General features: G+C 49.6%; 1 protein-coding gene across 1 annotated transcript in view; it reads left to right on the top strand.

The window, feature by feature from the left end:
• Positions 1–7625: 7625 nt before the first annotated feature.
• Positions 7626–22297, top strand: part of SLC6A5 (solute carrier family 6 member 5) — a 54872-nt gene continuing 40200 nt past the window's right edge. Inside the window, exons 1-5 of the mRNA XM_067749620.1 lie at positions 7626–7868; positions 9254–9790; positions 12369–12507; positions 15078–15209; positions 15557–15730. Coding sequence (XP_067605721.1) covers positions 7866–7868; positions 9254–9790; positions 12369–12507; positions 15078–15209; positions 15557–15730 — 985 coding nt within the window. The 5' untranslated portion in view covers positions 7626–7865. The remainder of the gene's footprint in view (positions 7869–9253; positions 9791–12368; positions 12508–15077; positions 15210–15556; positions 15731–22297) is intronic.

The following is a 22297-nucleotide window of genomic DNA, read 5'->3' as shown; positions in this document are numbered from 1 at the left end:
ATGTTCTTCTTTGGGCTTTTCCAAATTTTCTGTAATGAGCACGTATTGTCTTTATAATCAGAAAAACAAAATGAAAAAGAATAAAAAGGCACAGTAATATGATTTAGAGAATGCAGTAAGGTGACATAAGAAACCAAGAGGTTATTCTATGACTTTTAAGTCACTCATTCAAAAATACTAAGGGCCTACTCTATGTCAGTACGAGTAGAAATACAGAGGCTGTAAAAAAAATCAAGCTCTTCTGCCTTTGAAGGCTTCACAATTTAGAACAGCACTGTCCAATAGAATGTTCTGGAATGATGTAAATGTTCAGTGCAAGTAGCTATTGGGTAGTTAGTATGACTGAGGTATGGAATCTTACATTTGATTTTAATTAATTTAATCGTATGTAGCCGCGTGTGGCTAGTGGCTTCTATAGAAGAAAAGGCACACTTGGAAATAATTATACTACACTAGTGCTAGAGAAGCACGGAGCGTGGAGCTATTAACTCCGTTCAGAAGAAGCCTCTGAGAGGAGATATTTGGGCAATGAGTCTAAAGGTGTGGTTAGGAATTCACTCTGTAGGGAGGAGAACTTCAGGCAAAGTGTACCGCAGATGCAAAGGCAGAGTCATGACTGTGCCTGGCCTTTCTAAGCAAGACGGAAAACAAAAAGCAAAGCAAACAAAAAAGGATTCCAGAGAAAGCTCAGAAAACAGAAAAGGACACCAGAAAAAGCTCATGACCCATCAGGAAAGATGGGGAGAATGAAATTTGGCCAACAAATCCAGTCATATTAAGCTCTCGAGGAAGGAGTCATTTTGTTACACTGCTAGCGGAATGGTGTTAATCAAACCCACTAAAACCCACTGTCTCACGGTAGGAAGAGCTCTTACTCTGTGCCAAGCACTGTACTAGACGCTTTCAAATGCTTAATCTCATTTAATTACGACAGAAGCCCCGTTTTACTGAAAAAGAAAGCGAGGCTCAGAGAAGTAACTGCCCAAGAACACACAGCTAGTAACTGAACTTGGATTCAAACCCCTGAGTCGTCTAATTCTAAAGCCCTATTTTCACCATATCATGTTACCCCCACCTAGGAATATGTTTAGATAGAACATAGAAACACTCTGCAATGGAATGCAAACCCTAAGAGATTATTTTTAAACATATCATGGGTCATTTCTAAGCTCTCATGGCTCTAATGGTGACATCCCGGGGGCAACTACCATCATGATCAATGAACTCTGGGTTGTCTATCAAAGATAGTAGACTGAGCTGGACTCCTCCAGGTCATTGTTTGATATGGTCTCATGCTGTAGTGAATGCTGTAGATTACTAGAGCTAACAGTACCAAATTTGGTGCCAATGTCCATGGCCCCCTAAGCCCAATTTACAAGAGCACCACCAAATGACAAAATCATAAGGCCCAGAAACCTATCTATGCTGCCTGGCAGCTCCCACTCATGTAAAAGATCTCGAATTTTCAGTGTCCCACTTTCTGGACCGCTGTCCTCACCATCGTGTCTTTTTGTACCTTGCTCAGATTTGACTCGGTAGCCTTGAGTTAACTCCATCAGCTGCCTATACAGTAAAGCTTCCCAACATCTATTCTGCTCTACTTGTGGGAATTCCTGCTAGGTTTGCATGACATTGAACTCAAATTTTTTCCTCCACTAACTAGGACAGCAACAGAAGGCCAAGGGAAACAGGGACATTCAAGAAACAAAAAAAGAGACTCTTCTTTGCTAACATTTAATAAAATGTCAATTCTCTTGTACCCCATGTATTAGAAATCTTCTATTTCTAATAATGAATATATTTGGGACCTGATCTCTCTTTCAAGGATGGTTTCCCCAACTTTGGGTTTGGGAACTTTGAGCAGAAGACTTAAACTTGGGAAGTGATTACTGGGTCGTTTTACCAAACATATGCAACCATTAAAGCAGGGCTACCAAAAGAATGATTTAAAAAAAGGGGGGCGGGGAGCAAGGGAAAGAAGTGAATATGTTGTTGGTCAGAAAAGTATCAATGTTGTCATTATGGAAAAAGTAGAAATCAGAAAAAATTTCAGTTTAGTGTTGTTTTAGTTTAAATTATTTTATAGTTTAATGGACATTGCAAGGATGGGGTGGGGGGAGCAGAACATCATCATATTTTCCAAAACTATGTTCTCTAAAGGTTTTCATTAGGCCCTGGTTCCAGCTCAGCAGAGCTAGGAGGCAGAAACAGCAGGACTTTAGGAAGGAGGATTAGCCAAATATCGGTAGCTCGGATCCTTAATTAACTGAATTCATTTCTCTGAGTTCTGCTCCTCAGAGAAAGACAGTCAGATAGATGTAGGCTTAATACTTCCTAATGAAAGTAGCTCGTTTGGTGACTATCCTCATTAGTTAAAGCAGTAGGTTCTAGTACTGAATTTATTTTTCTTTTAAAAATTGTTTATACACTTTTTAACAAATTTATACATATGACAATCAAAACCATTTTTAAGACATCTTTATTGGAGTATAATTGCTTTACAATGGTGTGTCAGTTTCTGTTATATAACACAGTGAATCAGCTATACATATACATATATCCCCATACCTCCTCCCTCTTGCATCTCCCTCCCAGCCTCCCTATCCCACCCCTGTAGGTGGTCACAAAGCACCGAGCTGGTCTCCCTGTGCTATGCGGCTGCTTCCCACTAACTAGCTATTTTACATTTGGTAGTGTATATATGTCCATGCCACTCTCTCACTTCGTCCCAGCTTACCCTTCCCCCTCCCTGTGTCCTCAAGTCCCTTCTCTACGTCTGCGTCTTTATTCCTGTCGTGCCCCTAGGTTCTTCAGAACCATTTAAAACCATTTTTTTTTTTTTTTACAGTACAGCCTTTTCCTTCTCTTTTCCTTTTTTGTTTACCTCTTACCCTCTCTCCTCTCCACTCACATCAATGCCCATGCTGCCCACCAGTAATCCTACATACTACCCAGTGTGTATGCTGGAAAACACACACACACGCAAACACACACACACACACACAAACACACATACACACACACAAACACACATACACACACGCAGGAATGATATTATATACACTTTAGTGCATCTGCTGTTCTCATTCAATACCTCATGAGTATCTGTCCAAGCCAACTGTATGGCTCTGAACCATTCTTTTTAAGGCTACAAAATCATTTCATGCTTTAGACGTACTATTGATCTAATGTGGATATTTTCCCCCGAGGCTTCATTTATCAACTGTGCTATAATAAGCATTCTTGCACTGTAGTGTTGTTTCTTTGGGATAGATTTCTAAGAGTGAGGTTGCTACATCAAAAAATAGTGTAGTTGCTCTTTTTTTCTCTCTCCTTTTAAAAAAGATTATGCTAGACGTTCTTATTTTGCAAGTGACCTTGAGCACTCACCTCTCTTCCCTGGACCTCTGTTTTCTCACTGTAAAGCAGGCGTGTGGGACTATAGATGACCTTGAATGTCCTCTGCAGCTTGTTTTAAACTTCTCTGCGTCTGCACCTATGCCCACTGCTCTGTGTTTTGCTGCAGTGAAGTGAAAATCATCACTGCTGCTGACTCAAGAACAAGCGTCCTGCCTGTCTGAGTCTCAAGATTTTGGACCTACATTTTGCACACAGGCTAGTTACTTAGCTGAGCCACTGATTTCCAAGTACAAACTCTTCTGAAATGCTATAGTGAGGGAAGATGTCCCTGATTAGTTTGTGTTTCCTTGACACCCGCGGTTCAAATGAGAGCTGGACAGTGAAGCTGATTGCAGAGTTCTAAGGTTCTGCTGTGTACGTTTAGATTTACCTCCATCTAAACAGGACACACTCCTAGCAGCCTCTTTGATTACTTTTTCAGGATGCTCCCAATTTTAATGAGGATAAATACTTGATTATTGTGTGACCACACCACTGAATGAGGAGGGAAAATGTTGCACAATGGTTATCTAGTTTGCCAGGCTTTCTATTCTGTGCATGTCTACCCATAGTAAAGCTTCTGGACCAGGGAGAAAGAACTGTTTTATTTGCTAAATCTAAGGGGCTTCAAACAGATAATTCTTGCAGTCTGAGTAATAACAATTGCTTATTGCAAGAATACCACGCAGCCGACCTCAGTGTAGGTACTTCACACGCATACTCTCATTTAATCCACAAACAACCCTTGAGGGAGGTTAATACATATTCTTATTATCCTCATTTTACAGATCGAGAATTTCCCCGCAAGGTCACAGAGCGAGGAGGTGGTGTAGTCTGTCTGCAGAGCCCACATTCTTAACACAGAACAACACTGCAGTGGAACCCGGCAGTAGCAGACAAGTGGGACAAAAATACTGCATGGCTTCTTGACTATGTTATCAATGTCACCTGAAACCCACACTGAGCACCCCGCACCCATCATCTATAGAAGTTTCAGATGTTTATGGCTCCCATAGCAAAATCATCTGAACACAGATACAGACTGTGGACCAGAGTCAGCACAGACCGTGGGCTCAAATTCTGGCTCTGCCCTCTGACCTTAGGCAAGTTTCCTCGCCTTTCTGTCAAATTGGCCAGGCAGCTGTTTCTCACCTGCTGCCCTGAGGACGAGAGGAAGCTGGCGCCGCAAGCGACAGGCTAACACCAGAGCCAGGGCTTGTAAAACGCCGTTTCCTCTCCATTTCTCTCCTCCTCTAGTGTGGAGGAGGGCAGCATCTTGAAGGCAAAAGGCTGCCCTCCAAGCCCTCTCCTGCCTGGGTTCCAGTTTGCCCCCTGTGTCTTGGCACAAACACTGGCGTCAGGGCTGCCACGGGATGGCCTCCTTTTCAGTAGACTCCCCTTCCCCTGCCCCCCCCATTCTGCTGGGTGGACAGGGGGGTTCAAAAATAGCTATTTATTTGCTTAACTGCGGGGCGGGGGGAGCAGAGTGATCAAGGGCAAAATCAATTACTATTTTTCATCTTTGACAAAGTAATTAAGGCCATAGCGACCGGCTGATTCCGACCGAATGGCTGCTCAGTGACGGATGCGGATTTACGGCCTGCTCGGCGGCGGCGCTCAGAGGCCGATTATCACTCCAAACAGGCGGCGGCGTAGGGCGTGGGTGGAGGCCCGCAACCGCAGGACTTGAGCCTTTTCTTCTTGTTTTTCTCAATACTGCGGCTCACTCCTCGGCGCTTCCCGAGCGCTGACACCCAACGGGGCGCAAGGCCGCCCCTGGCCTCCTGCCCCCGCACGCTCTCTCTTGCCTTCGCCCCCTACCCGGCTGCCAGGCTGGTGCCCGCCACTCCGCATCCGCGTTGGCTTCAGAACAACCCCTCTAGGTCTCCCCGCTCCGCACTCTTCCTCCCCTCTCCACGCAGCCCCTCCTCTACAGAACCTTGCGACTGGAAGTGGGGGGAAGGTGGGAAGCCAAAGCAGTGCCTCTGCCAACCGCCTGCAGCCTGCGCGTCAACCGCCTTTGAAGGACCTGACGCACGTCGGGCCCCAGGAGGGAACCGAGTGCGCACTTGGCGAGGGAGGGCCTGCGGGAGAAACGTCAGACCCGGGGGACTGACCCGGGGCGCGGGGCGGCGAGGACAGCAGTACTCCACCGCCTCTGCGCACTCCTTCTCTCTCCAACCCGGGCAGGGACGTCAGTGCGCCCCGGAGCATCATCGGTGCGCTGGCTGGACGCTCCGCTGGCGCCGGGCACTTGGTGCGGGCGGCTCAAATGCAAATTGCGAAAACTGACTTTCGAAGTCGGGACTCCCTCTTGGACGTGGGCCCAGGGCCCGCCGAGGGAGGCCTACTCTGACCTAGGGGCGCGCTTCCTGGCGCGGAAGTCGGGGGGCTGCCAGGCCTGCCCTTTACAGTTCTCGCATCCTGGTTTGGCTCCTTGGAAACTGGGGACTGTTTCCGAAGAAGCGCCCAGTAGAGCCCCTCGGCTTTCCCCGTGGCTGCCAGAGTCCAGGGTGTTTTCGAGCGCCCACCAGGGCCGAAGCAAGCGCCCCTGTGGGATTCCTGGCCCCGCCTTCTCTCCTGACCTCCCCCAGCGAGAGCCCACCACAGTCCCACCCCATCTCCCTTCCTCCCCGCTCCCGACCTCGCTGGGTTTGCCTTAGAGCGGTCCTCTAGGGAGGGCGCGATCGGCCCCCAGACGGCCCTGTGGGAGGGTTTGGGAGATTCTCCAGGGGTCGAACGCGACTTTCTGAGCCTCAGTTTCTCCAGCTTTCAAACTGGGAGTTTCTCAAAGGTTGTTGTTAAGCCTAGATGGGGTAATTCATGGAAAGCCCTTGCACGATTGAGAGCTTAATAAATATTAAAGCGACAATACAAAGCGGCCTGAAGCCCTCAAGGAAGCTCACAAGGAAGGTCTCTTCAGGGAACCTGTCCTCCTTCCATAGTCATGCAGACCGTGGGTCCCTAGCCGGCTGCCCCCGGAGGGGCCAGGGGGCAGAGTCAGTGAGCTGAGGCATCCGCGTGCGTTCGCGCAGCTCGGAAGTGGAGGGAGGGGCCCGGCAGTAGTGCTCTGGGCGCCCACCGCAATCTGCCGCCGCAGCCTCGCCTGCTGCCGCCGCAGCATTGTCCTCCCGCCGCGTGGGGACGGCCCAGTCGAGTGTGACGGAGCCGACCCCGAGGCAGTTGGCAAGGCTGCGGGCAGCAGGGAAGGGACAAAGTGCTTTCCGTAGCTCCCCATTTCCGAGGCCTGGAGTTGCCTGAAGGAGCCCGGCCAGAAAGGAGAGAAGGGAAGCGTTTTGATACGAATCCCCTATTAGTCTCCAAACTACACCTATGTAAAGGTGTTTTCCCTTTCTAATGATTATAGCCATTGCTTTGTACCAGCAGGAAAGTCCATCTTTCTATCGCCACGGCCACCTCCACCCCAGCCAAAGAGCAGTAGAACGTCCTCTGGTGGCATCTCGGAGGGCCAGCCCTACCGCCTGGTTGCAGCAGATGGTGATTTGGAGGGTCTGTAACACCTTGTGCGTCCAAATCATTCCTGGCTCTGGTGAATTTTTACTGAGAGGGCTAGGAAGAAAGAATGGGTTTCCTTTGACTTTGAAAGTGACCTAAGAACCAGGTCAGTGTTGGAAATAATTTCCTTTTTACTTATAATATTTTCAGAGGAGCTTAAAACATACAATGAGAATAGTGCTAATTTTACTCAGGGATTTCTCTTAATTGTGTTAATGGAGATAAAATAGAAATGCAAACACTAGACCTCAATTTTTAAGCGAAAACGTAGGATCTCTCCAACACTGGTTGGCTGGGAGGTTGGGCTGTGGGAATCTGAAGTCCCACACGCAAGGTTGGTACAGCCTTATAAATGCAGGAACCGTGCGTACAGCCATTGCAGAACTGTGTCGCTTCGTGAGACCCTCCATCTCTTTATAGTAATATTGCGGAATCCGCTGCCTGCAGGTTTGGAGAGGTGGCAACGGGATCTAGCCGAAAGAAAGAGGGAAACATGACAGTGATTTAACTCCTTCCTCTGAGCCCACCTCAGCAGCCCAAAGTGCTCCTCTGGCGGCTGCGCCTCAGCTTGGGTGCAGTGGGACGTGTCCCTCTCATGTTTCCCTTAATTAGGAGGAGGCAAACTTCTATCATTCCCTCCCGCCTGCTTCGGTTTAGTAATCAGACCCACATGAGTCACGCCAAACACGCAGCCCCCTCCCGACCGAGTGACAACTGGCCAGCGTACTCTCGGCTGTTGTCCCTTTAAAACTCGAATCCAAGGAGGTAATGATTTATCAAACTTGTCTTATCAAGAAAATGTCAAACGAAGGGCACCTTGCTTTGCACTGACGCAAACCTGGCCTTTCCCAAGGAGATATAGAAAGCGCCTCTCTTGCTGGAGCCGAACCCAGTCTTGTCAATAGCTGGTTTCACTCTCTGCCTTCAATCTATTATTGCCTGTTTCAGACATGGTGAGTGTTTGCTTTTGTTCTTTTAAGAGGAGAGGGGGCTGCGAGGGTAGGAAGGGCAGATTCGTTTTGGATATTTCTTTTTGAAATGTTCTGTGCATTCTGGAAGGCGAAGGGAGCGCACATTGTACTTGTGAGCATCACCTGGGGTCGGAAAGAGGTTTCCGAGGCTGTGGAGCTGAGAGGCTGGAGGTGTCTCCCAACCCCGCTATTCTGGGAACTGTCCTTGGTGCTGAAAAGCCAGGTGCCGGTACTGAAGAGAGCCTCTGTGGGTCCTAGAGGCTATTGAGATAAGAATGCTGACTAGAACTGAGATACTTAGATTTGGTGCAGATTAAAGAGTTCTGATCTGTGCGTTTGTGAAAGAAGGTTAGACGAGAGGTGTGTGGTTGAGGTGAAGGTAATAGGATTATTCTTAAAGTATAATAGTAATTATTGGAACGAATATTTACAAAGCCCGGAAAGATAACATGAGGGGAGAAAGTGGATGGAAAAAACACCGCTGACAGTTATTTTCATTTGAACCTCAATTGGGAGAAAGCAAATGAAAACTAGTCGTGAGTTTTGGTTCCCAAGCCAGTGGAGGGGCATGGATATTAAACTCGTGTGAATAGTTATTCGTGGGGAGTGGATCAAAAAACTTCTCAGGTTCTTTTACATATCTGGGAATCTAGAAATGAATGTAGGTTGTGTAAGATAACTCCAGTTACTACCTTGTGTTTGAAATCTGGTTTATTACTGTTCTTGTGGGGTTGTTGTTGCTGTTATTTTGGTCGTTATCCTTATTCTTGCTTTTGCTACCTGGCGGGCGGGGGTGGGCTTTGGAGCACTGGGATTCGCACAAGCAATTTGGCCTCAAACACTCGCAGGTGCCCGGGCATCAGCTTTTGTGGCCGCAGCTTGTTTATCGCTTATTTAAAAAAAAAAAAAAAAGCAATGTGCATTGTTGAATGACAAAGGAAATGGGGCGGAAAATTAAAGAATCTTTCTACAATGGTGATGGGAACGTGGGCACTCTACAGTCGTGATGTGAAATCCAAAGAGGGCAGGGACCTCATGGCTGTAGGGTGATTTCCGCGCTCCGCTTCTCCCCCCTCCAAAAAACATTTCTGCCTCTTTTCTTAGTTCACCTTCTATCAGGGAGGAGAATATTAGTTTCTTTATGTCATCCAGTTATCCACAAGACGGACAGACTGAGAAATAATGATTACAGTTTTTCTTGGAGAAGGAAAAAAACAATCCAGATTCCAATTTGTTCCCTAGATATTATGTCTGGACCTGAGTTGTGAACATCTCTATAGGTAGATACAGGTATTTTTAAAGCTGCCGTGACTTTTTTTTTTTTTTTTTTTTTTTTTTTTTGCACGAACTTCACATTATGTTTGCAGGATTGTGGTGCTCCCAAGGAAATGAATAAACAACCAGCCAACAGCCTGGAGGCGGCGGTGGCGCTGGGCCACCACGATGGCTCGTGCGCACCCAGGACGAGCCCGGAGCAGGGGCTTACCGCGGCCGCCGCCGCGCCGCCGTCGCGTGTGCCAAGGTCCTCTTCCACCGGCTCCCAAACTTTCCATTTCCCCGACGCGCGAGCCTGCGAGGCCGAGTGGCCGGGAGTAGGGGCTTGCAAACTCGGTAGCCCGCGGGCGCCGGCGGCCTCGGCGGCTCTGCGGGACTTGAGCGAGGCGCACGGCGCGCAGGCCGCCCCTCCTTCAGGGGGCGCCGGGCCCGGCAACGCGCTGCATTGTAAGATTCCGGCCCTGCACGGCCCGGAGGGGGATGCGAACGTGAGCGTGGGCAAGGGCACCCTGGAGCGGAACAATACCCCGGCCGTAGGCTGGGTGAATATGAGCCAGAGCACCGTGGTGCTGGGCACGGATGGAATCACGTCCGTGCTCCCGGGCAGCGTGGCCACCTCTACCGCCCAGGTAAGCAGGTCGCGCTCGAGCCGCGCCGCCTTCTGCTCTCCAGCCGCGCGAGAGGCGAGCCAGGCCGAAGCGGGTGCACGTGTGCTGTTGGGGAGACCGGACGGCAGAGCCAGGTGATGGATGCGGGAGGCAGCTTTGGGGCTTCGGAAACTCGCACTGCGCTGGGGTCACTAGTTCAGGGCGCGAGGGCTGCAGCGAAGCTGCCAGAGGAACTGCGACCTCAGGACCTGCCGCTACCTGCCCCCTCCCAGCCTCAGTGGTAGCGGAAATCCAGGTGCAGACTCATTAAGCAGTTGAGGCATTTAGATTCTTGCCCCTTTCTGCAGACAGAACCCCCTCTTGCTAATGACTGGGTCTTCGTTTTTTTCCAAAACAATTCTTAATTTAAAAAAGGAGAAGAAAATACAGAGAAAAACCTGGGGGAATAATCACTTAAGTCCTGTAGGCTTTGCACTGCGAATTACATTTATCACATGAGAGCTCATTTGATGAGAGGTGGCTTACATGAGGCCAGTACTGAAGTTTAAGCCTCAGAGCCTATATTTTCCAAAACCTGGTACCTAATTTTGTATATATATTTTCTTAGAGTACCTCTCTCAATTGTATGAGCCTCAGGCCCCCAAAACCTGGATTCACCTGTGCATTTGATCCTTTACGCTCAACCAGAAGCATGAAAAGCCCACAAAGCAAATCCCAGTCCTGAGTTAGGGATGAGGCAGCTATTCCTGGTGGCCCCCCTCCCATATGGACTTTTGTCTTCTTCCATCTCCCTCCAGTTTCTCTCCCTCCTTCCCTGATTTCTTTCCTCCATCCCCTTTCACATACTTTAGCTCTTCCTTTCCCATTGCCTGCCTCTACTGCTATCTCCTCTCCTCCCCTGGGCTCAAGGGCTAAGCGTGTGTAGCCAGTGGTGGACTCTTGAACCAGAACATCTGCCTGTGTGAGATCTAGGGTATGTATAGCCCTTCTTAGTTACTCTAGTGTTTGTACACACACACACACACACACACATGCCCACACAGCAAGAGCTCAGCTGTTACAATAACTAGAAATGGACATAAACTTAGGCTTTCCTGCTCGCCCTTGCTTTTGGGGTTCACCTCTGGAGCGTTTGACTGTGTGCATTAACAGCAAGTGACAGCATGTGCCCAAGAGTGTGACCTCAGGTAGAGGCAGGAAATTTGTTCCGCATGCCTTGCTTAACCTCCGCACTGCGGCAAAAGGGCTGGAATCCCCACCCTTCGTAGCCCCGGAAGAATTGAAGTGGGGTGGTGGTGGCTGGAGGTGGTCTGTGTGTGGGAGGAGTGTAGTGGGGTTATTAAAGATGTTCAGTATAGATCAAGCCCTGCCTTTGCCTATTTTCAGCTCTGCCCATCTTTCCGATTCTCGCCTTTCTGCCACCCACCTCGACCCTCCTCCTCTCTCCCCAAGACTTCCTTCCCATTTTGGCAGGTGCTTCTTTACCCTCCATGGCCTGTGGAACAGTGTGGACATGCCAGGTTGCTAGAATGAGGTGGAGGGTGACTGAGGAGGTGGAAGCTGTGCGGTGGCTTGGGTCCCTGGCAGCTTTGTGTGGTGTCCAGGTGTCCTGAACATTTCCCGAGTTTATTTGAGGTGGCTTCACCTCCAGTTTTTTCTGCTTTCCAGTGAGGCATTCCAGAACCAGGGACTGCCCCAAGAAAGCATCTTAGTGTGAGCTTGGAGAGGTGAGCTCCAAAGATCCAGAGACTGCGGGAGCTGGGGGGTGCCTCAGGGGACAGTGATTCTGAGCCCCTCAGTTTACAGATGGGGACACAGAAGCTCAGCAAGGGCCAGTGGCTTGCCTGGGGTTATCCAGCTGGGACGATAAAGTTTAGACCAGACCTCAAGGTTTTCAATGTCCTGTCTCTTTGCATGTCTGTTTCTCCATTCTTCCTGTTGTTTCACCCCCGCGTCTCTCTCCTTCCCACCTCCCTTGCCCCACTGCTGAAAGGTGCCCCCTTCAGTGAGCTGACCAGGCAGGTCCTGCCCGTAGGCTTTAGAGAAAGTGAGGCAGGGGCTCTGGCTGGCTTCAGGCATTGCAGCTCTCCTTCTGGCCTTAGCATGGGGTCCAAAAAAAGAAAGGGCTGAGTAAGGGGTGTGAGGAATTTTGGGAGGAGGGGCTGGTTAGGGACCTGCTTGCTGGGGACTCTAGGCATGATATTGGGGGCCTGCTTGCCAAATGAACTCTCGGTCGTGGGTTGGGGATGGAGGGACCTGCTTGCAATCCACCTACAGTTCAAGGTTTGGGGAAAGCTGCTTGCTGGTGTGATTTGACTGCAGGGAGAGAGGGGTTCAGGAGTCTATTTAAGATGGCTCTTCTGATCAGAATTGGGAGCCTCCTGCTGACAGACTCTCTGCAGGGTTGAAGGGTCAGGGCCCTGCTTGTAGATGCATCCTCTCTTCAGAATTGGGGTCCTGCTTGCCGATGCATCCTCGGTTGAAAAGTGGGGGCCTGCTTGCTGGGAAGGATCCTCAGCAGTGGGGGAGGGGCGGAATGGGGCCTGCTTGCAGACCTTCCCCGGGGCTGGTATCCGACCATGTGCTTTTCCGCCCCCAGGAGGACGAGCAAGGGGATGAGAATAAGGCCCGAGGGAACTGGTCCAGCAAACTGGACTTCATCCTGTCCATGGTGGGGTATGCAGTAGGGCTGGGCAATGTCTGGAGGTTTCCCTACCTGGCCTTCCAGAACGGGGGAGGTATGGCTTTTCCGCTCTTTCCGCCTGCGGCGTGGCGGGGCGGGCACTTGTGGGTTGGGGGGTGACACAGAGCCCTGGGACGGGGACCGAGGCTGAGAGGGGAGGCTCAGAGCAGCCTCTTCACACTCCAGTTCGTCCCCTGTGGGCATCCGTGTGAAGCCGGAGGGCAGGAGCTATTGAAAGAGGTTGGCACTAGATCCGGGAGGCTTTTGTCTGGAGATGGAGCTCAGAGAAGAGATGGGTCCCCACGCTTCCTCACTGGTCCAGCTTGGGGGGCTGGGCCCTGATCCAGCTGAGCCTTGGTGCAGGGAAGTTCAAATCCTAATTTAGCCCACAGGTATTTCGGTACCCGCCACACTCCCCGCACTTAAGCAACTTTAGAGCCAGGAGCTGTGCGATCCTGGACACTGAATTAAGGAGGCTTTAAGATCATAACCTGGAAATCCGAGCCTACATAGGAGACTTTGGGAATGGGCGCTTGGGTCGTGCAGAACGCAGGATAAAGGCGAACCAGGAGTGGGGAGAACAGAGGGGCTGGGCGTTGTGCTGTTGAAAATCTATTAGAAGCACCCCCCCACACACATCCTCATGGGCACAAGCAGGGCATATTCTGACTTTAGCAAACATCGTTTTGCAAAAACGGTTTCCATTTCATTTGTCCTCACTGGGTGGAAGGAAAACCGTTTCTACAATGGGGAGGACGCCAGTTAGGCCTCTAGGATCCTCTCCCCTGCCCACCGAGGAGGGACCCGGCACATTCACGGTCTCCTTTGCAAGGCGGGGCTAAAGTGACAAGTCAAACCCCCTCTAGGAATAGGAATTTGCACCCAGGATTCCCTTTCACAGCTTCTCAACTGGACCAAGGAGACCAGAGCTGCGCCCCTCACTCCATCGGGTTAGGCAGCTTAAGTTTGTTTGTTTGTTTGTTTGGTTGGTTTTGTTTTTTGATTTTGGTCTCTCGGTGTGCTCCAGGCACAGGGACAAGGGACAGATGCAGCCCCACGTGATGATGAAAACGGAAAAATATGTTAATACCCTCCCCCTAATTCCAAATTAGGACACGTTGACAAGTATTTACGAGGAGCGCAGAGCGTTCGCAATCAGGGGTGCCCCGGAAACAGAAGAACGCATGCTGGCCACACACATACGGGCGCCCCAGCCGTGTTACCCCTTGGTTCTCTGCAGGGAGTCCCCAGACCAGGGTGCCGTGTTAAGCTTTACAGTACCAGGAAAGGGGGCGGGCACTCAGGTTGAGGGTGGGAAGGGAGTTCCAGTCCAGGGAGCGCGGCAACTTTGCAGCCCTGCTGCTCTCCTTGCTGGACAAGTCAAAAGGGTCCGTGCTTTGCTCGCCCGGGATCTGCGATCTGCAATCTGCAAAGTGTTGGGCTGCGCAGGGAGCCGGACGCTGGGAGGGTAGGCAACCTCTTCCGCACTGCGGCTCCGGGCCCTTTCGCGGCGCGGGTGGAGAGCTCGCTTCCTCCCTCCCAGCAGCAAAAGAGAAAGATTGCGCAATCTACATCTTTCTCGAAAACCCATTCAGGAGAGGATAAAGCAAGAGCCCTGGTTTAAAGCAAGAGCCCTGGTTTTGCCCCGACAGGAAAGGCCCTTCCAGCAGGAGGAAGAGACTACAGAAAGATCAGCTTTCCTTCAGTGGAGCCCAGTGTTCTGGACTCTGGCATCTCGAGTCTGAATTGGTTCTGACTCTGCAGCAGCACTCCCTTGTCCAAAGATCATGGCTATTCCCCAAGCCTCTACCGAACAACCTCAAAGAATCCTTGAGGATAAAGAACCCCAGAGAACCCTCAGGAGGTCTGCGGAGGCCTGCCAGCTACTGGTGCCCTAGACTGGGCGTTCTGGGGAATAGACGGGAAGGATCAACATCAGGGGCCCTCGGTCTAGATGAGACACCCACATAAATAGTGTCAAGTGCTTAGCGCCGGGGGAGAGGTACTGTGGGAGGATAGAGAAAGGAGGCTTCCTGAAGGAGGAAGCATTTGAGTTGACCTTGAAGGATGGAAGGGACTTCTAATGTGGAGAAGGAAGTTGAGACGTGTGTGATGGCTGAGGCAGTGGGGAAAGGGATGTCCCTGCCACCCGTCTGGCAGAGCGGGTCCAACCCTGGTTGGCAGAAGGTATGCAGGTGACAAGTTGAGGGCTCCTGGAGTCCTAGCTTAGAAGATTTTAAGGTTTTGGAGGGCTGAGGTGCCAATGAGATTTCACCAAATCTGACTCCAGTAGTGAATCAAAGATGTGAATTTGTTGAACATTAGAAGAGCTTAATTTGGAGACATTGAGGTACTAGAATAAAAAGAGAAAGAAGAGAAAAGAAAACTCACCCAGTATGCAACCCCTAGCAACCCATCCAATGGGGAACTGAAAAAAAGAATGTGTTTGCAGGGTACCCTTGTACATTTCAGAGGAGGGCTCTTAAATGTCCTGGGTACCTGTGGTTGAGCTGGAATATCGAAAGCTTCCTAGAGAAGGCAAGGGAGCTTCCTCCTTGCGGGGGAAGGTGGAGCCAGCTGGCCTGGGCCTCCCTGGGCTCTCACCTCGCACTCTCTCTTTCCAAGGTGCTTTCCTCATCCCTTACCTGATGATGCTGGCTCTGGCAGGGTTGCCCATCTTCTTCCTAGAGGTGTCTCTGGGCCAGTTCGCCAGCCAGGGGCCGGTGTCTGTGTGGAAGGCCATCCCAGCCCTACAAGGTGAGTCCCCCCTGCCTTCCAGCTCCCTCAGCCCTCCCCTGCCCTCCGTGGCACCACGTGGCCCCGGGGAGGGAGACCTGCTTCTGTGATCAGGAGAACCTGCTCCTTCCTTCTCTGTTTGATTGGTTTCACCACTGGGGCCCTCTGGAGAATGGCCAAGATCACCTCTGGCATCGTTCCGTTCCTGGCAGAGTGCCTCAGTGTTCCTGGTAGACACAGAGTCTATTCCACTATTAGCGTATCCATCTGTAAGAGAGAGCCAAGACCTAGGTCCCCACCCTGTGCCCAACTGTAAGGATTCCGCAGGATTTGGAGGGAATGAATCCCCGGAACTTTTGCTTCCACAGGCTGCGGCATCGCAATGCTGATCATCTCCGTCCTAATAGCCATATACTACAACGTGATTATTTGCTACACACTTTTCTACCTGTTTGCCTCCTTTGTGTCTGTGCTGCCCTGGGGCTCCTGCAACAACCCTTGGAACACGCCAGAATGCAAAGATAAAACCAAACTTTTATTAGGTAAGTTTGGATATACCTACACTAGGTGAACTATTCATTCATTCAACGAAGACGAATTGAGCACGTATTATGTTTGCCAGGTTTTATGCTAGGTGCTGGGGGCACAGAGATTAAAACCAACATCAAATGTACTTAATTCTAATATTTAAGGAACTCGTGGCCTAGAGGAGGGGTAATCAAATTTTTGTTTGCTCATGAATAGCTGGAGTGTTTGTTTAAAATGTAGAATTACAAGTCCACCAAATAGTCTGATTTACTAGATTTGGCTGGGGTCAGGTCCCCAGGTGACTCACATGCACGGTACAACTTGTAAAGCAATGGGGTCTAGCATCTAGGGGAGCGATGCTTGTGATCCTGGGTCCACACTTCACAAAATGCTGCCCAGTGCATGAGGTAAACATGAGAAGAGACACTTGAACTGAGGACCTGTGATAGAAGACCTAACCTAGAAGAGGGGAAGGCTGCCCAGGGAGGCAAGGCGTGTGCCTGGGGGAAGGCTGGTTCGGGCCTGAAATCCACTGGGACTTGAGGACTTGGGGGAACTGTCAGCTTGTTGGGTCAAGGGCAAGGGCGTGACGGTGAGGAGGAACAGTGCAGAGTGGCTGGCAAGGCTTCTGATCTGTAAGACGTTTTGCCCCTGATGGTACATGTGTTTGTGTCAGGTAACTTCTCTCTGGATCTCAGTTTTCCTCATTTGAAAAATAGAACTACTAACAACATTCTTCATCCTACTTACCTCTGTAAGGAGAAAAGAAACGGAGGATATGATCGTAGTTGGAAAAACATACAAATAGAAGGTGCTAGTATCACTTGCCTTTGCAGGGGCTCATCATTTTAATGGGCACCAATAAGCAAGGAGTTTCTTCTCTCCCCGGCGGAGCTGTTATTCCCTTTAAGCTGGATCTGGCTGAAGTCAGAATCTTGTGGTCTCTGTATGATTGGCTTTTAGTGTTGGTCCCCCAAACCAGCACTTTTGCCCTGACAGCCTGCACACTGCAGAAGTAGGAAGTTACTTAAATGCTTTGAGTGTGTAAGAGAGAAAGATGACCCATCCCTCCCACACCCCAGAGAGATGCACATTCCTAAAGGCAGTAATGCACACTGGAGTATTTTTCCACACATGTGCATGTATGCACACAACACGTCCAGCCTCCACCTTGAGAGGCTTTGAACGAGACTGCAGGAAAGCTGAAACTGGAAACATGCGCCCATCAAATTCAAGCCCAGTGCACCTGAGTGCTCAAGAATGGGAGGATGGGGATTTGTGGGGTTCCCAGGTGTGCGGCCCAGTGGAATGACCAAGAGTAAGCGCCTCTAGACTCTCTGGGCCTCAGTGCCCTCATCTTTACAATCTCCACGTGGACGGATTCTTAACTTAGCGCAGTGGTTCTCAGCCCAAGCTGCTACACAGGAGAATCACCTGGGGAACTAGCAAATCAAGACATCACTTAGGGTCCAGCCCAGACCAGCTAAGTTGGACTCTCTGGGGATGGAGCCTAGGAATCTATTTTTACAGTTCCCCAGCTGCCCCCAAGGGTGAGAACCACCAGGTTGGTGTTTGCCCACATCCCTTAATTAAGCTGCCCTTAACCATGTTTGGAATGGAGTGCCCACCTTCTTTGCCCTGGAGTCCCTACCAACTCAGGGTCACCTCTGCAAAGCTGCTGTCTGAGAGAACCCCACTCAGATACCCCACTTAAGGTAGCTGTTCTCAGATTCACAACCAATAATCTGCTGCTGGAATGGATTCCCAAAAATGTCGTTTTGGCAAAGTGCATTTTCTAGGATGTGGGGCTGGAGTGGAGAAAAACCTCAAGGTCATCCCAGTGCCCTGCCTGTCTTTCCCAGATTGTGTCTGGGACGGAAGTTACTTTCCAAGGGAGTACCTCTTCCAAAGAGAGCTGTTGTCTTGATCCAGCCTCCAAGGAAGCTTCCCTGGACACTTCCCTCAGGGGTCACGTGTGTCCCACAGCTGTTCCTCGCGAGGGATAGGAGTTCAGAAACACGTTCTCCTCTGCCAACAATATCCACTAATATGTGTGCAGCACCTTAATAATAATAGCCAGCATTACTTACTACACACCAAGCACCATGTTAAACCCTTTAACTCATATTATCAATGTTAAGATGGACAACAGGGGCTTCCCTGGTGGTGCAGTGGTTGAGAGTCCACCTGCCGTTGCAGGGCACACGGGTTCATGCCCCGGTCCGGGAGGATCCCACATGCCGCAGAATGGCTGGGCCCATGAGCCATGGCCGCTGAGCCTGCACGTCCGGAGCCTGTGCTCCGCAACGGGAGAGGCCACAAGAGTGAGAGGTCCGCGTACCGAAAAAAAAAAAAAAAAAAAGATGGACAACAAGCCAACGTATGGTTTAATTATTATTTCCATTTTACAGGTGAAAAATCTGGAGCTCAAGTTTACAAAGCGAGCTCTGTGGTAGACCTTAGATTTGACCCCAAGTTTGCCTGCCTCCCAAGGCCACGGTCCTAACGACCAAGTTAAATGCTTCTCAGTCTACAAAGCAGCTTCATAAATGATGTCTCTGCTATTCCTAATAAGAGCTCTATACGTCCCAAGAGGCAGGTGACGTGATCACTATTTCACAGGTGACAAAGTGGACTCTAAGCCTTAGAGGGTGGAAGTATCAGGCCACAAGTCTCAAGGTAGAGCCAGCACAAGGATTTGGGTCTCATGACCCCTGATTCTCTGCTCATCCAGGGTTCCTGAAGGTTCTATTCTATCAGCCCTGGCAGAGTGACATCTGTCCAGTTGTTCCCTAACTGATGTTTTTAGCTGAGATTCTGTAGGTTTAAAAGAAAGCTCATTTAGGGGCTTTCCTGGTGGCGCAGTGGTTGAGAGTCTGCCTGCCGATGCAGGGGACACGGGTTCGTGCCCCAGTCCGGGAAGATCCCACATGCCGCGGAGCGGCTGGGCCCGTGAGCCATGGCCACTGAGCCTGTGCGTCCGGAGCCTGTGCTCCGCAGCGGGAGAGGCCACAGCAGTGAGAGGCCCGCGTACCGCAAAAAAAAGAAAGCTCGTTTAAACAGTAGTTTGACTTAGTAATTCCACTTCTGGGGATCTATTGTTAGAGGAAAATCAGAGACACAGGTAAGGACTATTCGAGATTGTTCATTGCAGTCATATTTACAATCTAGGAAAACACCGGAAACAGACATGTAACAAAAATTCAATAATTCCATGGTTCAAATAAATCATGGTGCATCCATAGGATGAAGTATTCTATAGTCTTTAAAGGTGAATATTCATTAAACATAGGGAAATCGTCAGCATATCCTGTTAAATGTAAAAGCAGGATACCAATTTATAGTATAATTTCATTTTTACTAACAATATGTGCTGGCTAGAAAACATATAGGAAGGTGATACACAAAATGTTAACTGGTAAACTTGGGGCCATTCTTTTTTTTCTACATTTTCTATCAGGGATGTGTATTTATTTTATAGTCAGAGAATATATATGTATATATATGTATGTGTACATGTATATATATATACACACACATATATATAGTATGTGTGTGTGTTTTTTACAGCAAGCTGAGCACAGTGACTGGGCCAGGCGTGTGGGTGCAGGGCCCCCCGGGTTTTGTGGAATTTTTTGCCTGGCTCACAATATCCCAGGGAACATGAAAGGCAGAGTGAAGACATTAGACAGCTAAGCACCTTGTCGACTGGTATAAACCGTAAAAACGATGCAAGCTCTGAGCAGAGAGAGACAATGGACATTTTTCACTCTGTTCCCTGGAAACATATGGACAGGCTGGGCAGATCTTATTTCATTCTTAGCCAGTGCTTTAAAATTTTTTGTTTGTTTGTTGAAAATGGAGGTATCAATCCTTTCCCCTCTCTTAGTGGAGACCCTCAATCTGTCCTTCCCTGGGTTATCCTCACTTGACTGGGGCCAGGTATCCTTTGTGTAAGTATTGATCCTTTGGGGTCCTGGGGTGTCTTGGAAAAGGGGATGATGGCCTGACTTATAGAGACATGGATAGCTTTGTAGCCCCACTGCTCTGCTGGACAAGACCAGAGTCCAGACAGTCCCAGGCTGCCTCCCAAGTGGCCATACTGAGAGAAGCTTGTTTAGGAAATGGAAAAACTCCCTCCCCCAGGGCGGTGTTCCACAAATGACCTTCCAGGCTCACCCTCCCCCTTACAACCCCATAACCACCGTACCCTGTGTTAGTAGGAAGCTTGTCCCAGGAGATGGGGGTAGATTCCCACGCCATTATGACCTTCACTCATAGCAGGGAGGGGTTTATCCCATGGCCCTTCAGCTCTGCTAGGGACATACTGCCTGGGAGCCCTACCTCATCATTCAGATGCCAGGACCCTGTACCTGCTCCGGCCATGGGCAAAAGCCCTGGCTCCATCCACCGTGGAGGCTGAGCTTGCCACACATTTCTCAGGTGTAGATTGTGAGAGAGGCTGTCTTCCTTAGGGGCATTCAACCCTCCAGGTATTTGTAATGTTGAAGGGCTAATCCATGGCCCGCCAAGTAAGACCAGCAACGGTTCTTTGAAATTGGGAGCTAGCTGGGTCATTTAAAATGCGAAGTGCACAAATATCATTTCTGTTTCTGGAATGGCTTAATTTTCATTAGAACCTTAATTCAGTGATTCCTTTTCTCCCCAGTCTTTCACATGCTTTCATTTATTCATAATTGCCCGCGTAAGGAGAATCTCATTCGAACAGCTTCCAATTCAGCACGATCCTTATCGCTGTTCTTTGTTCAGGGTTGCTGGGCCGCAGAGCTAGCCGATGACACGGCCCATCGTTCCTTCCGTTGCTGGCCGACCTGAAGGCGCAGTGTGCTGGGAAGCGCGCCTCTGCCGCCCAGTGGTGGGAAGGGATGTTGCAGGAGGCTTGAGGCTGCAGGGAGCCCTGCTGCAGTGCCTCAGGGACGCTGTGACCTTGCACTGCAGGGGAGAGCGGTGATCCAGGGACGCCCAGAGACGCTCTGTAGGGAAGCTGTCCATGTGCTTCTCAGTGCCAGTTTTGGAAGCAAGCGATTTGGCGTTTGCCCGTGTGTTAGCGATCTCGTCTGTCTTAGGGGACGTACTTTTGGGCAGGAGGGCGAGAAATAACTTCTGTGCTTACTTACAGAAAAGGGCTATGGATGGTGCTTTAATTGTCTTCATTCTGGTGCCTGCTGGGGGAGACAAATGCTTCCTCGGTAAATAGTTGATAATTATGAGGTGAGATTCCCCCTGAAAGTCTCTGTTATTTGACTAAAGAAGATAGTTTTGAGTAAGAAGGTATTTTGAGGACTCTAATAGTGGTTGGTGGTTCTCAAACCTGGGAGATTTTGGCAGGAGACATTTGACAGTGTTCATAGACAGTTTTGGTTGTCACAACTGGGCTGGGGTGGGGTGGGGTGGGTGGATGTTCCTGGAATCCAGTGGGCAGAGGCCAGGGATGTTGCTAATACCCTGCAATGCATGGACAGCCTCCCACAACAGAGAGTTTTCTCGTCCCAAGTGTCAGTAGTACTGCTGTTTAGAAAAATTCTGGTCTAAAGGACTCATCAGAGGGAAGGGATTCTTTTAATTACTCTTTGCAGTTTTATCCAGTATTCTGAGATATTCTGGGGGATGTGTGGGAGGTAGTAGATAATTTACGGCTGGCAAGTGGGATTGAGAGGTGACGCTGAGGATTAGAGATGCTCACCCCATGCAAAGGTATAACAATGGCGATTGCATTGCGCCCAAGTTTTACTGAATCCAGCTGTGTGCTAAGCATTGCATGAAATTTTCCATTCATGATCAATCTCACTTAATTTGGTTCTTGGAACAACCTTCACACTAGATACACTATTATCAGAAAATGGAGGCTTGGACAGATTAAGGAACTCATCCAAGCTCTCAGGGCTAGTGGAACTCCTGAACCCATGGTTTTACCCACTTTGCTGTTCCACAGAGGGCATAAATTGGGAGTCCATGCACCAGATCTAGGCTGCATGTGCTTTTTTTTTTGGTTTTGTTTTGTTTCGTTTTGGTCCACAGTGCTTAAAGACAATGTGGCCTTATTTCCAATGTTTTAAAATGGAGAGATTTCATGTAAATATTCGGATTTTCTGCATCTTTTATCAGGACACCTAGCAAAGCATGGCACTGATTGGCTGGTAAGTCGTCCCTCGGTATTAATGGGATTGGATCCAGGAGCCCTTTCGGATACCAAAATCTGCAGATGTTCACGTCCCTTATATAAAATGGTGTAGTACAATGAAAACAGTATTCAGCCAACCGCCATCGAAATTTCAATCCGTGGTTGATTGAATCCATGGATGTAAAACTGCGGATACGGAGGGCAGACCGTACTCTCTGTTCGCCACCCCTTTTTACCCTCCATTTTATATCTTTCTAATTTGTGTCACCAGCCTGGCTTCTGAAGGTGTTTGAGTTTATGTTCCCTGCTCTCTGTTTCCCAGTAAAGTGGTTAAGAGCATGGCCTCCAAAGAGAGAGTGACTGTTTGCCTCCTGATTCTGCTGTGTGACCTTGGCAAGCAACCGCACTTCTCTGTGCCCAGTTTCTTTACCTATAACAT

This window comes from Pseudorca crassidens, chromosome 9 (genome assembly GCF_039906515.1).
Source record: "Pseudorca crassidens isolate mPseCra1 chromosome 9, mPseCra1.hap1, whole genome shotgun sequence".
Taxonomy (NCBI): Eukaryota; Metazoa; Chordata; class Mammalia; order Artiodactyla; family Delphinidae; genus Pseudorca; species Pseudorca crassidens.
This window is presented reverse-complemented; position numbering and strand designations above follow the sequence as displayed.